Source organism: Camelus dromedarius, chromosome 11, assembly GCF_036321535.1.
Source record: "Camelus dromedarius isolate mCamDro1 chromosome 11, mCamDro1.pat, whole genome shotgun sequence".
NCBI lineage: Eukaryota > Metazoa > Chordata > Mammalia > Artiodactyla > Camelidae > Camelus > Camelus dromedarius.
The window spans coordinates 3510797-3523924 of NC_087446.1; the positions used below are offsets into that span (position 1 = coordinate 3510797).

The 13128-nt window shown below is 47.1% G+C and overlaps 1 protein-coding gene across 2 annotated transcripts in view; it reads right to left on the reverse strand.

The window, feature by feature from the left end:
* ATXN10 (ataxin 10) overlaps positions 1 to 13128 on the reverse strand; it is a 150047-nt gene that overhangs the window by 118780 nt on the left and 18139 nt on the right. For both annotated transcript variants that reach the window (XM_031463434.2, XM_064491370.1), the window contains exons 2-3: positions 10582 to 10773; positions 5003 to 5085 (exon numbers count right to left, since the gene is read on the reverse strand). In XM_031463434.2, the coding sequence (XP_031319294.2) occupies positions 5003 to 5085; positions 10582 to 10773 (275 nt within the window). The remainder of the gene's footprint in view (positions 1 to 5002; positions 5086 to 10581; positions 10774 to 13128) is intronic.

Genomic DNA, 13128 nt, shown 5'->3' on the forward strand with positions numbered 1-13128 from the left:
CTTCCCCAGGAACAGGGATCGGGGCTCATCACGGAAGGAGCACAGAAGACTCGGAGACGAAATGAAAGCTTCTGCTCCATTAAAGGAAGCCCCACCAGGCCGTGCCCAGGAGACATTTTTAAGGGCAAGAGGATTTTCAAAGTCCTTCAACCTCCTAGATCCCAGCTTTGCTAGGAGAGAGGACAGAGCTCAGGTCCTCTGTCCTCAGCCTTTCCTGGAATCCAGGCCTTCCCTTCGAAGCCTGTCGCTGTGGCTGCAACACTTCCAAGGCAGAGCAGCCGTAAGGGTTTAAGAGGACAAGGTGTGTAATGTGCCCGTGCCAGTCACTTACTCACAGTAACTCAACAACCGGCCGCTCAGAGAGGAGCTGTGAAACTGGCCAAAAAGCAAAACACTGAGAGAAAAAAGTATTCAAAGAAAATGCTGAACCAAGAACTTCAACACCATATTAAGTTAACATTGTAATCTAAAATAAAGAAGCAAGATACAAAATTGCAAGTACACACTCATACCCATACACACAAATACTGAAGAATGACTAAAAAAACAGGCCAGTGTTCACCCATGTAGCCTGCATACACAGTGATTATTGTTCTTGCCACTTTTTGAGCTTTTAAAAATTACTCTGCAACAAATTATAGAAAGTGTTCATAATAAAACATAATACCTTCATTTTTAATCTTAAGTACAGTTTACAAAGACATTTATATTTCTACTGAATATTTTACAATACTAACACTCAAATCCTTGTAAAATTTAACACACAAAAGAAGCCAATAATATGAGCTGGTCTGAAAGCCAACTGACCCAACAATTCATCAGGCAACTAAAAATTAGCCCTCTGAATCAGAACACAATTCTGGGAAAGAAAAGGTTTAAAGACGTCCTAGAAATAAGAAAAGAAAACTCCAGACAAGTACAAATGACAGTTTACTTTTACCAAACAGCTTATCAACTGATCTTTATGTAAACAGTGCAAATGTTACAAAGCCCCTCAAAGATCCCAGCAGTATTTTTACAGATTAGAAAAGAACAAAGGCCAAAAACAACACCAATAACTCAATTAAAATAACTCATGCTTGTGTTTACATAAAATTTGATGAGCATAATATATTCGTCACACCACTGCAATTATTCTCTGAAAATAATACTCTAAATATTATTTTGACAACGTAATTATAGTTTTTACCTCAAGAGCGGTAGCAAAAAATTGGCACAGATAGCCTGCTAAAAACCTACGAAGAGCATGGTTCTCACAGAGAAACAGTCAAAAGACAGCACAGGCATTGTGTCAGGAGCTAGAACACTCTGTGAAAGATTTGTATTAGGTTAGGTCTGAACTAACATACAATAAAATTTGTTAAAGTTTCATTGTTAAATCGAAGTTTCATTGTCAAATTCCAAATTCAGTAATATCACTAGCTACCTTTTTCAAGAAGAGAGTGAGAAATTATCACCTAACTTCCATTGTCCTTCTTGCCCACCAAGATCCTTCCAAGTCTGTCAATAAACATGGGTCATCTACTTGAAACGGATATAACTGAAAAATTTTAAAAGACCTAAATAAATGGAGAGATGTTCCTTATTCATGGACCAGAAGGCGCAATGTAACAGAGACGGCAGTTCTCCCCAAATGGACCCGTAGATTCAACAAAATTCCTCGTATCCATAATATATAAGTAACTCTTACAACCTGACAACAAAATTTAACAGCCCAATTAAAACCTGGGCAAAGGAAGGACCTGAGTAGACATTTCCCCAAAGAAGACTTACAAATGACCGGAAGGAACACGGGGAGTGTTCAGTGTCATTAGTCAGCAGGGAAGCGCAAATTAAAACCACAGTGAGACACCGCTTAACACCCACCAGGATGACTATCAGCCAAAGACAGGAAACCAAACGTCAGCAAGGACGAGGAGAAACCGGAACCTCACACTGCAGCCTTGTTGGTGAAAGCATAAAATAGCTGCCATGGAAAAGTCTGGCGGCTCCTTAAAAATTTAAATATAAAATCGACACAGCAATTCCACGCCTAGGTATATACCCAAAGGAAGTGAAAACAGGTGCTCGGCTACACGCGTGTACACGACGTTCGCAGCGGCCCTGTCTGAAGCAGCCAAATGGTGTGGAACCAGAGACAGGCCCATCAACGAACAAACGGATAAACAAAACGAGCTACACGCATGCAATGAGATATCATTCAGCCATAAAAAGAAACGAAGCACTGATATGCGCTACAAAGTGGTTAACCTCGAAACGCATTATGCTAAGTGAAAGCAGCTAGACAAAAAAGGTCACTTAATTCCATGATTCCACTTATATGAGAAATCCAGAACAGGCAAACCCACAGCAACAGGACGCAGGACGGGGGCTGCCAGGGGCCCGGGGAAGTGGGGAAGCGGGGAGCAATTGCCCAACGGGCACAGGGCTTCCTTTTGGGGCGATGAGAATGTTTCCGGGGGTGGTGGCTGTACAGTATCATGAAGGCGCTAGATGCTACTCAGTTGTTCACTTGAAAGTGGTTAATTTTACGTTATGTAAATCTCATGTCAATAAAAAATACATTAATTAACTAACTGAGGTAGTTACAACTGCAACTACCTAAACTGTGAACAACTCTTAACATACCTAACATAACACAGGATTATAGAGAGCTACGCTCTCTGGCTGGCTGCATATCAATGAACAGCCAAGCCATCAACCAAATAACTGATTTATCCATCAGTGACAAATGGGTTCATAAAAAGCTTCAGAACTCTGCTCCTCGACCCTCCTCGTGAGATCATCTGTTTGCTTCCGTGAAGAGAAATCTAATCCCGAGAAAGGAGGATGAAACGATCCTTTACCATATTCTGTAAACACAACGTACCCGATCTTTTGCAGCAGAGGTGGGAGAGGGAAAAAGGGACAATGGACTGAGGGGCACACGGAGTCCAGGGAAGATATTTTTAAGACGGAAAATAGGAGAGCAGGTTACATGCTGACGAAATGCTGGAGTAAAGACGGCAAAGTGACGATGCCGGAGAGAAGGGGGTAACCTCAGGAGAAGGGTACTCGGCGGCGCGAGTTGGGGTGCGCGGGGAGGGCTGGCTCCGCTCTGACACTTGGTCGGCGTTTGTACGGAGCTTCCTCCGGGCAGCTTCCTCAGGACGACATCTTCACAAGCGAAACCTACTCCTCCCTGCCGCCACCCTTCAGCTCTGTCAGTGACCCGCTACCCAGCACGTCAGTATTTTTCAGCGATTACAAAAGATAGTACACTCTGATCTCTCTTTCAGAATTATCATACCACAGTCAGACTTCAAAAATAACTGCCTTTCCGTGCAAGAGAGTGAAGTCTGTATTTTAATCCCCCAATTGGAGCACTGAGGCTTCTGTTCTGCCACAAAACGGAGCTACAAAAAAACTTTTAAATATGTAATGTTTTAAAATACAACCTAATCCTACACCCTACCAAACTGAGAATACTCAAGAAATTACTGCTGTTCAAAAAAAATTAGAGCAAACATTTTGTGTTCAAATTCTTAATGACTAAAATAATTCCAAAAAAAATTACAATGTCCCAAAGGAAGAATTCTAAATCAAACAGAAGGATGCAGGAATTTGAACAAATGAGTTCTGAATGGAAACCCTAAGGAATCACAGAACAGAATGAGAGTTAAACCGAGCCAGGCAGCACCTCTAGCAGCTAATCTAGCCTGTTGCACTGGGTGCCTCAGTTTCCAGGCCTGGGAAGACTGTGTCACCTTCATTTCTCTACTGACCTCCAGCACCTGCAGTAACACTAAGTATACTGAGCTTTACAGTCAGTAGAGGCATTAAGAATTGTATATAAATCAATTTATAAGTCAAATCATACTTTAAACAGAGCTGGAGATTTCTCATTTAAAGTAAGTATTCGAGCCCAGGAGTGTGGGTTGTGGGAAAAATAAGTTTTTGTTGAATTATTACTAAAAAAAAATTTTTTTAAACCTCTAATCTAGTACATTTTATATGCTGGATGTTTACATTAAGATGTTCTTATTAAATGACTTAGGTTACCCATAAGTGTTTCAATTCCTTGACTAAAGAGATCATAAGATAAAATTTTATGTTTTTTAAACATAATATTATAATAATAACCTCTAACCAAAGAAGAAGTGTTGATGCTAGTAGTTTAAGAACCAAAAACATTCCAAAAAGTCTGGAAAAGCTTCCTGGTCTTCAAATTAAGAAGCCTGGTTTTTCTCTTAACCCCACACCGCCAGCTAGCAGCAGTCAGAGCTAACTTCCCTTTCTATCATGCTACATATCTGACCTGTTTAACATATTTAGTATAAAGCTCGCCTCACTGGAATGTAAACGCCCTGAGGACAGAGATTTCCATCCGCTTTGGTCCCCGCTGGGATCCCACCCCGCACTGGGGCAGGGCCCGCACGGCCCCCTACACAGTAAAAGGCACTATCGCTTTGCGAGGGCCGCCAGGACCCAGGGGCACAGACTGGGTGGCTTCAACAGCAAAAACTGTTCTCTGTTTTGGAGCTGGGAGGCTGAGATCAAGGTGTCAGCAGGCTTGGTTCTTCTGAGGCTTCTCTCCTCGGTCTGTAGGGGGCCGTCTTCTCCCTGTATCTTCCGAGGGTCCTCCCTCTGCGCTTGTCTGTATCCCAGCCTCCCCGCTCACAAGGCCGCCAGTCACAGCAGACTAGGGTCCACCCATATAGCCTCATTTTACCTTCATTGTCTCTTGAAAGGCACTGCCTCCAAATGCAGTCACGTTCTGAAGTACACGAGGGGTCAGGGCTTCGAGGTATGAATTGGGAGGCGACACAATTTAGCCCCCAACAGGGGGAAGAAAGGAAGCTACCACAACTTTCTTCCATGATAACCCTTCAGTATCACTAATGAAGTTTCTCTGTATCATGAAACAGAACATTTGCTTTAATGAATGATGTAATACTCAAAGTGCCGGTATTTAAACCCTTTTCAAAGATACAAACCATCCAGGAACGACACTGCAACTTACCTGTCAACAGGGATTCCTGTTCCACGCGCAGCTCACGGAAGAGGAGAATCAAGTCAACAGCGACACCAATGGTGTCCAAGCTCCTGCATAAGGTTAGAAAGACCAAGTCAGATGCATCCTTTTCCTTAAGCCTGCGTTTCAGTGACGATCCAGTGACTGCAGAGACCACGGCTGACAGTTCCTGTAATGCAGGGTGACAGCCCCCAGGGAGCCACACCTTAGTCCCCAAACCTGGGACTGCGCCACCTTACACGGCAAGGGAGACCTTTACAGTCGTGAGTAAATTAGGATCTCGAGAGGCAAAGACTGACCTGGAGTAACTAGGGAGGCCCGATGTATCACCAGGGTCCTTATGAGAGGAATACGAGGGGGCCAGGGAAGGAGGCCGTGAGCCGAGGATGCAGGCGGCCTCTAGAAGCCGGAAAAGGCAGGAAAATGATCCTCCCCCAAAGCCACGCTGACCCACTGCGGGCTTCTGAACTCTGGAACTGTAAGATAATAAATCCGTGCTGTTTTAAACTATTAAGGTTTTCAGTAATTTGTCACAGCAGCAAGAGAAAACTAAGTTGGGTAGCAGAAATGGTGTGCTGCTGTAACAAACAGATACACGGAAGCGGCTTTGGAATCTGACAATGGGCAGAGGCTGGAAGAATTTTGAGGCACCTGACAGAAAAGGCCCATGTGCCTTGAAGAAACTGTTGGTAGAAGTGTGGACACTGACGGCACTGCTGGTGAGATCGCAGAAGCACATGAGGAACATGCCACTGGAAACTGGAGGAAAGTGGCAGAAGCTTCGCAACACCATGAACTTGGATACTTAGCCAAGCAGGTTTCCAAGCAACACGTTGAAGGTGTGGCCTGATTTCCTCTTGCTGCATATGATAAAAATGCAAGAGAGCAGAGATAAAGGAGACTGAAAGGGAACGAGGTGTGATTTGGGAAACTCTCAATCTACCCAGATTGCAAAAGATGCTAAAACCAGAAGGTCACTGTTAGGAAAATGTGCTCTAAAGAGAAAGCCAAGGGTGTGGCTGGATGACCTCTTGCTAATGCACTGGCAGAACCAAAAGGTCAGTGTTCAGTCACACGTCTCTCTGAAGGGATCAGGTGTGTGAATCACTGCCCTCGGTCATCTCCGCAGAAACCAGGAGTAGAGATGGGGTTATGATCTCAGGGAGCTCTGTGGCGGGCCTTAGACTGCCTAATGGTGTATAAATCCCCGTGACACACACGTGAGACCCACAAGGGTTTTGAGAATGTTACACCAGTAGAAACTCGGCCAACTTGGATGAAATGCACAGAGAAAGGACGAAATGAAAGAGGGCTGTTAACTCCCAAAATTCTGCAGGCAGGAATTAGGGTGAACTGCTCAGTTGAAGACACTGTTACTCTTACTCTTTGAGGAAAAGGAGGCTGACTCTGGGGGCAGGGCCACGGGCAAGAGCCTCGAGCCGCAGAGGGCTAGTCCCAGGCCTCAAAACCAGAGTTTGCCCAGCCGGATTTTGAGATGGCTTGGGACCAGTGACTCCTCTTTTCCCTCAATTTTCTCCTTTTTTAGAGTAATGTCTAAAACTGTTATCCTATGCCTGTCCCACCACTGTATTTTGGGAGCAGACAACTTGCCGAGTTTCACACGTCTAAAGAAAAAAGGGACTTCTGCCCTGGATGAATCATGTCCAGAGTCTCACCCATATGTAATTTCCACGGTAAGATTTGGGACTTTTTAGCTAATGAGACTCAGGTGAGATTTCGGACTTGAGCTGATGCTGTAACGGGTCAAGAATCTGGGGGACTTTGGGATGAGATGAATGCATTTTGCACACAGGATAGAAGTGGATCTTTAGAGGCCAAAGGGTGGACTGTGCCAGGCAAAGTAAAGGTCCCCGGAAGATGTCCACATACTAAACTCTGGACACGGTGAATGTTACCTTATACGGCAAAAGAGATGTGACACAACAAGGACTACATATGGGATCTCTGTCCCCAGTGCCTGGCACAGAGCTCCTAAACCCTTCGAAGTTCCTGTGTGACAGGAGTGCTTTCTGTTATACATACCAAGCCCCTCTCAACTGTACCTGAGTTCATGCTAAGGAGGCAACTTTGCTGGGCCTGCAGACAGCTTCAGGATGGGGGCGGGTTGCCAGGGGAACCAGCCATATGATCAGATGGCTAGACAGCTGCAACTCTCAACCCCAACCTCCCACTTCCGGGGAGGGGAAGAGGGCTGGAGATCAAGTTCAACCACCAATGGCCAGTGATTTAATCAATCGTGCCTATGTGATGGAACTTCCATGAAAAAAGTCCTAAACAGTGCGTCTGGAGGGCTTGTGAGTGGGCTGATGAACACATCAAAGAGCTGAGAGGAAGAGGCACCTGGAGAGGGCAGAGAAGCCCCACCCACCCTCCGCGACGCTGCTCCCTGGCGCTCCCTGAGCCGCACCCTCCATAGTAAACTAGTAGGAGTATGTGCAGTGTTCCCTGCTTTCTGTGAGTTCTACTGAACTATCAGACCTGAGAGGTGTCATGGGAACCCCTGAATCTGTAGTCAGCTGGGCAGAAATGTGGTCTAGGTACTCCGTTTGCAGCTGGCGTCTGAAGTGGGGCAGTCTTGTGCGACTGAGTCGTGAAGCTGTGGAGTCTGACGCCACAACTCGAGGTAGTGTCAGAATGGAACTGAACTGTTGGACACAGTTGGTTTTGGAGAATAAGAACTGGTCAAGAAAAAAAACCTCACAAGAGACTTTCTATTGTGATTAAATCACTGGTGTGAAGACGGGAGGGTGACCCTGGCTTCCCTGGGTGAGCCTCGTGTAACCATTACGGTCCTCATCACGGGGACGCCAGACGGTCAGGATGAGAAAGAGGAGGGAAGATGTTACGGTGCTGCTTTGAGGATGGGAGCGTGGAGCCATGGAGTAAGGAACGCAGGCAGCCTCTGGAAGTTACAAAAACAAGAGAATGGATTCTCTACGAGAGACTCCAGAAGGAACCAGCCCTGCTGACACTTTGCCTTCAGGTCAGCAGAACTGATTTAGGACTCCTGACCTCCGCAACTGTCGGATAATAACTTTCCGCTGCTTCAAGCTTCTGAATTTGCAGTTAACTTGTTACAGCAGCAAAGGAAGCTAATAGAGCTCCCTACCTTCTTCACCATGCCTCAGCGTGAGTCACAATTAAGCCAAGACCTTGCTGCCTGACGAAGAAGAGGGCCGGGATGGGCAGGCAGTGGCTAGGACCCTCTCCCCTTTCCCTGAGGCCAGGTGGGCAGAGAGCTGCTGCACCTCTCCCGTCATCCAAGCACAAGACTGGTGGGAAAGGAGGCTCAGCGCCTGCCTCCCGGCGCCTCCCTGCCTCCTCCTGCTCCTGCCTCTACGTAGACACAGATGGTTACCAGGCAACTGGGCCTCTGCCTGTGTCTGTGGGCCAGATGTGGGAGGAGCGGGGTGTAACTCCACAACATGAAAATTTCATGAAATTCAAATTTCAGTGTTCACAAGTGAGGCTTTATTGGAACACAGCACGTGCATTTGTTCACGTACGAGGTAAGGCTGCTTCCGCAGGACAGTGGGAGGGCTGAGACGTTCTGACATAGATCACAAAGCCTCAACCATTTACTGGGCTCTCTGCAGTAACAGGACAGCGACCCTGGCAACAGGGGTTATGTTTACACGCAGAGCTAACTGCTTTCAACAGTTCTCTCTGAGTACTTCCTGAATTTCCTGTGACTCAGGTTGTTTGCTTTGCTGTTACGCCCCGTATTCCATACATCCTTGGCAAAACATAATCCCACTCCACACAAAGTGCAATGTTCAGACAAAAGATGTAAAAAGATCCAGGCCTTAACAGCATCAAAACTTTTGATTAACTCTTTAATAACTTAAAACATCAGAAAAACACATACTGATTGAGATCTGAGTCTTGACAGGCTCAAGAAATACAAATTAATTGTTTTCAAAGAAAGAAATAGTAACATAAACTTGTGTTATAGTATCATTCTGGAGGCGACGATGGAAACACCTAGCTTTTACTGAGCATACCATGTACACAGACACCTTTAGGTATTTTACATTAAGCGGTAGCTCTTAAAACTCGCTGGTACTCGTGAAGGCTAAGGCCCTGGCTATTTAAGGCACCATCACAGACAACAGCGTCCATGTATCTCGAGGTAGTTATGACAGCTGCTTCTGGGCCAAGTTTTAGAGTCAGATAGTCCGGAGTCACGGAGAACCGTCCTGAACTCTGCGACTTACTAAGTGAGAGACTCTCGGACAAGTTCCTCAGCCTGGGTCACATTTTTTTCTTTTGTAAAAATGGCAGAATAGTAGCATACTATTTCTTGGGTTTGTTCTAAGGATTAAACAAGATACTGCCAGTCAAGGTCTTGGAACAAAGCCCTGGCACTGAGGGCAGGCCCTTCGAAGCTGGCTTCCCGCCCACGAGGCTGGGGAAGCACAAAGACGAGTTTGCCAGCCCGCAAAGTCCCTGTTCTAAGGCTCTCCCTCCCTCTGCCATCAACCAGAGGGCCTCCCTGCCTGGACAGGGACAGATGAAACTAGCCTCTGGCCTGCTGCTTCCAGCATACAAATACTTACGCTTTTTAAAAGTTAACTATTATTACCAAGATCATTATTGTTTCATCCATTTATCTGCAAACGGATGCCATGTTCAGTTCAGTCCTGAAATTAAACAATCCGAGCGTTTGTTCCCTCTCCTTTGATCTAAAACATCTCATTAATCACACCCCAGCCTCAGGTATAAGACCGTCTGGGCAGCGCAGGGAGCCCCTCACTGGCTTCTGGACCAGCCCGGCTTCACCCATCACAGCAGTGACAGGGAGGCCTGGAGGCTCTGTCTACACGCAAGTCCAGGAAAGAAAAGTGAGCATGCTTTGTGGCTTCTGACTTCGTCTCAAGTAAAAAATTTTAATAAAAAGTAGATTCCATACAATCGAAGGGGCAAGGAGCTCAGTTCTGGGAGGGCAGTGCAGCACGTCACAGGGCAGGAGCCGCGCAGGGCGGTCCCCCCGCTCACCGTGTGACTGCACTCAGCGTACGTTACAAAGTGGGTGGAAGCGGGGCTGGGAATGCCATACAATCTTAAGGAAATCTTAAGTAGGCCGTCTTAGAAATTCACAAAGCACGCTCCTTGTTCAAAGTAAACACAGGAGCAATTAGTTAAAATACTAAAACTACTTAAAACATTTACAAGTAAGAAAAGTGAGGTCCCGAACTGCCTGTGTATTCAGGCAGGCAGAATCTGGGACCAAAGAATCAAAATCAAGTTCAAATCATTGTGCTACGTAGAAAACCAAATACCTCAAAACACTATAAATAAAAGCAAGGAGCCGAGATAACCCTAAGGGCACACACGCCGTCCCATCCCGGCCTCATCTCAGAGTCTCCAAGGCCAAGCCCCGTGGAGCACTGCTCCCGGGGACACAAAGATAGCCTCCTCAGCACAGCGGGCGACTGTGATGCCAAAACCACTTCTGACAGATAAACACGTAAACGCGACACGACTGGCGTGCCGTCCACAAAGAAGTGCAACCGCAGGTAACGCGCAGCCACGGGGAACGGTACCTGATGGAGTTCTGGTTCACGGAACACTCTATGCACGCGTTGCGGAGACACCGGAAGCACTCCGTGATTAACTGCAGGCTGGAGGCCAGATGGTCCACCTGGGACGGGTCCCTGCAGGCCAGCTCGACGGCCTGAGAAGACTTCTTCAGGATATCCAGGACTCTCTGGAAGATGGTCCTGGGCGCTGTTTCTCTGGGGGGAAAAAGATAAAATTGTTACAGACCAGAAAAAAAGACTCTGATTTCCAAATGTCCTTCTCAGAACACTGCTGGTACCTAACTCTGTGGGGACGCAGACTAGGCCTACCTGTTCCGGCTCCTTAATTTACGACACGGAGGAGCCCCAAGACCAGGCGCTTAGCCAAGGCCCTGTTCTTACCGACCTTCCCCTGTATTACCCCATTTAACCTTCGCTTCAACCTTAGGACGCCAATACTGCCATCTCCATTTTAAAGACAGGGTAACAGGCAGAGCGGAGTTTAAGTAACTTGCCCACATCACTCAGCTAATCACCGGCAGAGCCGCGACTCCAACTCAGTGGCTTCAGTGCTCCCGCTCCCTGCAGCAACCCAAATCCCCATTGAAGGTGACTGTTTCTGGATCTGCCCTTAATCAAAACCAAACATCTGCACTTCATGCTCTAGACAGGGACTATAACCATGTCCTCTGTCACCCACTAGGTGCCTAAAATTACGAGGAACAATATTCACAAAGGACTGCCCAGGGGGCAGATACACGATCCAATCTTAGATGCTGCGAAGCCAGCGACATGTGCTCTGAGCTTACATATGTTCAACCACATAGGTGGGGGTGGGGTGGGGAGGAGATAGACAGAAACAGAGACACAGAGACAGCCAGAGTGAGCTCTCCCCCGAGAGCATGGCCCTGGGGGGACAAGGAACCGTGCTGTCCTGCTGGCTTTCCCCCCATGGCTGTCCCCCGGGGCACCTCCGTTCCCACAGGCCTCTCGTGCCAGGGACATCGCCTGCGCTGGCTCTCAGCCCACAGCAATGAAGATGAGAATTTTTGGGTGCGACATGGCACCTAAATGCAAGCCAATTTCCTCATTCCACGAACCCCCTGAAGAAACAAGCTGTTTTAATGACAGAAGGAAAACTGCTGCGTTAGACAACCGAAGAGATCCTCACAGATGAGTTCTGACCGCACGACTTCTCGGTTCTGCTGTCACTGTGGAGTCACAGCACTGCCGTGTCACCCCTGGGCTGAGCCAGACAATCAGGGAGCTGTGCCTCCACACAGAACCGCCCCAGGCTGCTGGGCTTGCTCAGGCGGTGGGGACACCTCCCCCCTGGGCTTCAGGACCACACGTGCTCGGGCTCCGAGTGCTGTCCTTTTATCTTAGGGGTGGATGCTGCAAGTCACATCAGTCACCGTGTTCTGCTCTCGGTCTTCGTCTCTAAGAAGCCTGGAGTCGAATCTCTGACCCACCTTTAACACTGCAATCCTCGGCGTGGCTCTGAGCACTAATCTTATTTTTCCTATCTGGCTGTTCCCTTGTCTCCAACTTCCTCCCTTATCTTTATTTTATTTAATGGTATTTATTTTTTAAGGTACTTCAAATATGTTTCTGGAAAGAGGCAGCGTATAAGTTAATCAATTAGAAACTGGGAAATCGTGCATAAAATAATTTGTCCCCCCATCACCCCCCTAAATGTGGAGCGTGAAGCTTTGATTCAGAATCTCAGTGACTGAGTGACCAGATAAAAATGTGACAGCTCAAGGGCGCAGCGTCAATCCTGCCTCAGTGACTGTACAAAGCAACGTGGCGCGACAGCCGCTCTCAGTGACCACATGCCATAAAAAGAATACTCACAAGCACTTTCAAGGCAGCTTTAGGGAGTACGGCCGGGCAGTAGGAAGTGTCACCTCCCCTCCTGAGTTCTTGTGACTGGACTAACAATAAAACTGACCCGGGACAGATTAACAGGAGGAAGAGAAAGGTAATTCACGTGCCCGGAGGTTTCATAGAAATGCGGCCTAAAAAGTGGACCAAAGCAGGCAGCTTTTATACTTTTTAGACAAAAAAACAATAAACTTGTGAGGAACTGGCAGAACAAAGAAACTCAGGCTTTGGGTGCTTAGTAGTGAAGCCTCTGGCCAGAGTTCGGACGTGGGGCAGTAAATTAAAGAAGTAACAAAGTTTGTGCGTCTGGGCTTCTCAGCCCCGAATTCACCTCTGGGCATCAGGGTGTCCTCCATCTCCAGGTGCAGGGAACACACCTCTCGCAGGGAGATGTACCACCTGTTTTCAGGGAGGCAGAGGGACGGGTCAGAGCGACCCTCTTGTGTTAGCTCTTTCTTAAGTACTTTTAATTAAAAAAAAAAATCAGTGTGTCACGGAGGCAAATGCTGAGGACGCCTGCTCTGGGCTCCAACAGCACTAAGTACAGTGCAGACCTTAATATGCTAAGAAAAAACCCAAGAGGTAAAACAATTCTGAAGAACGCCAAGAGTGATCATGATTTCTCCAACAAGGAGAAAACCCAATTACCGCCACGTGCCCCACCGGCACCAAGTGTGGTGGCAT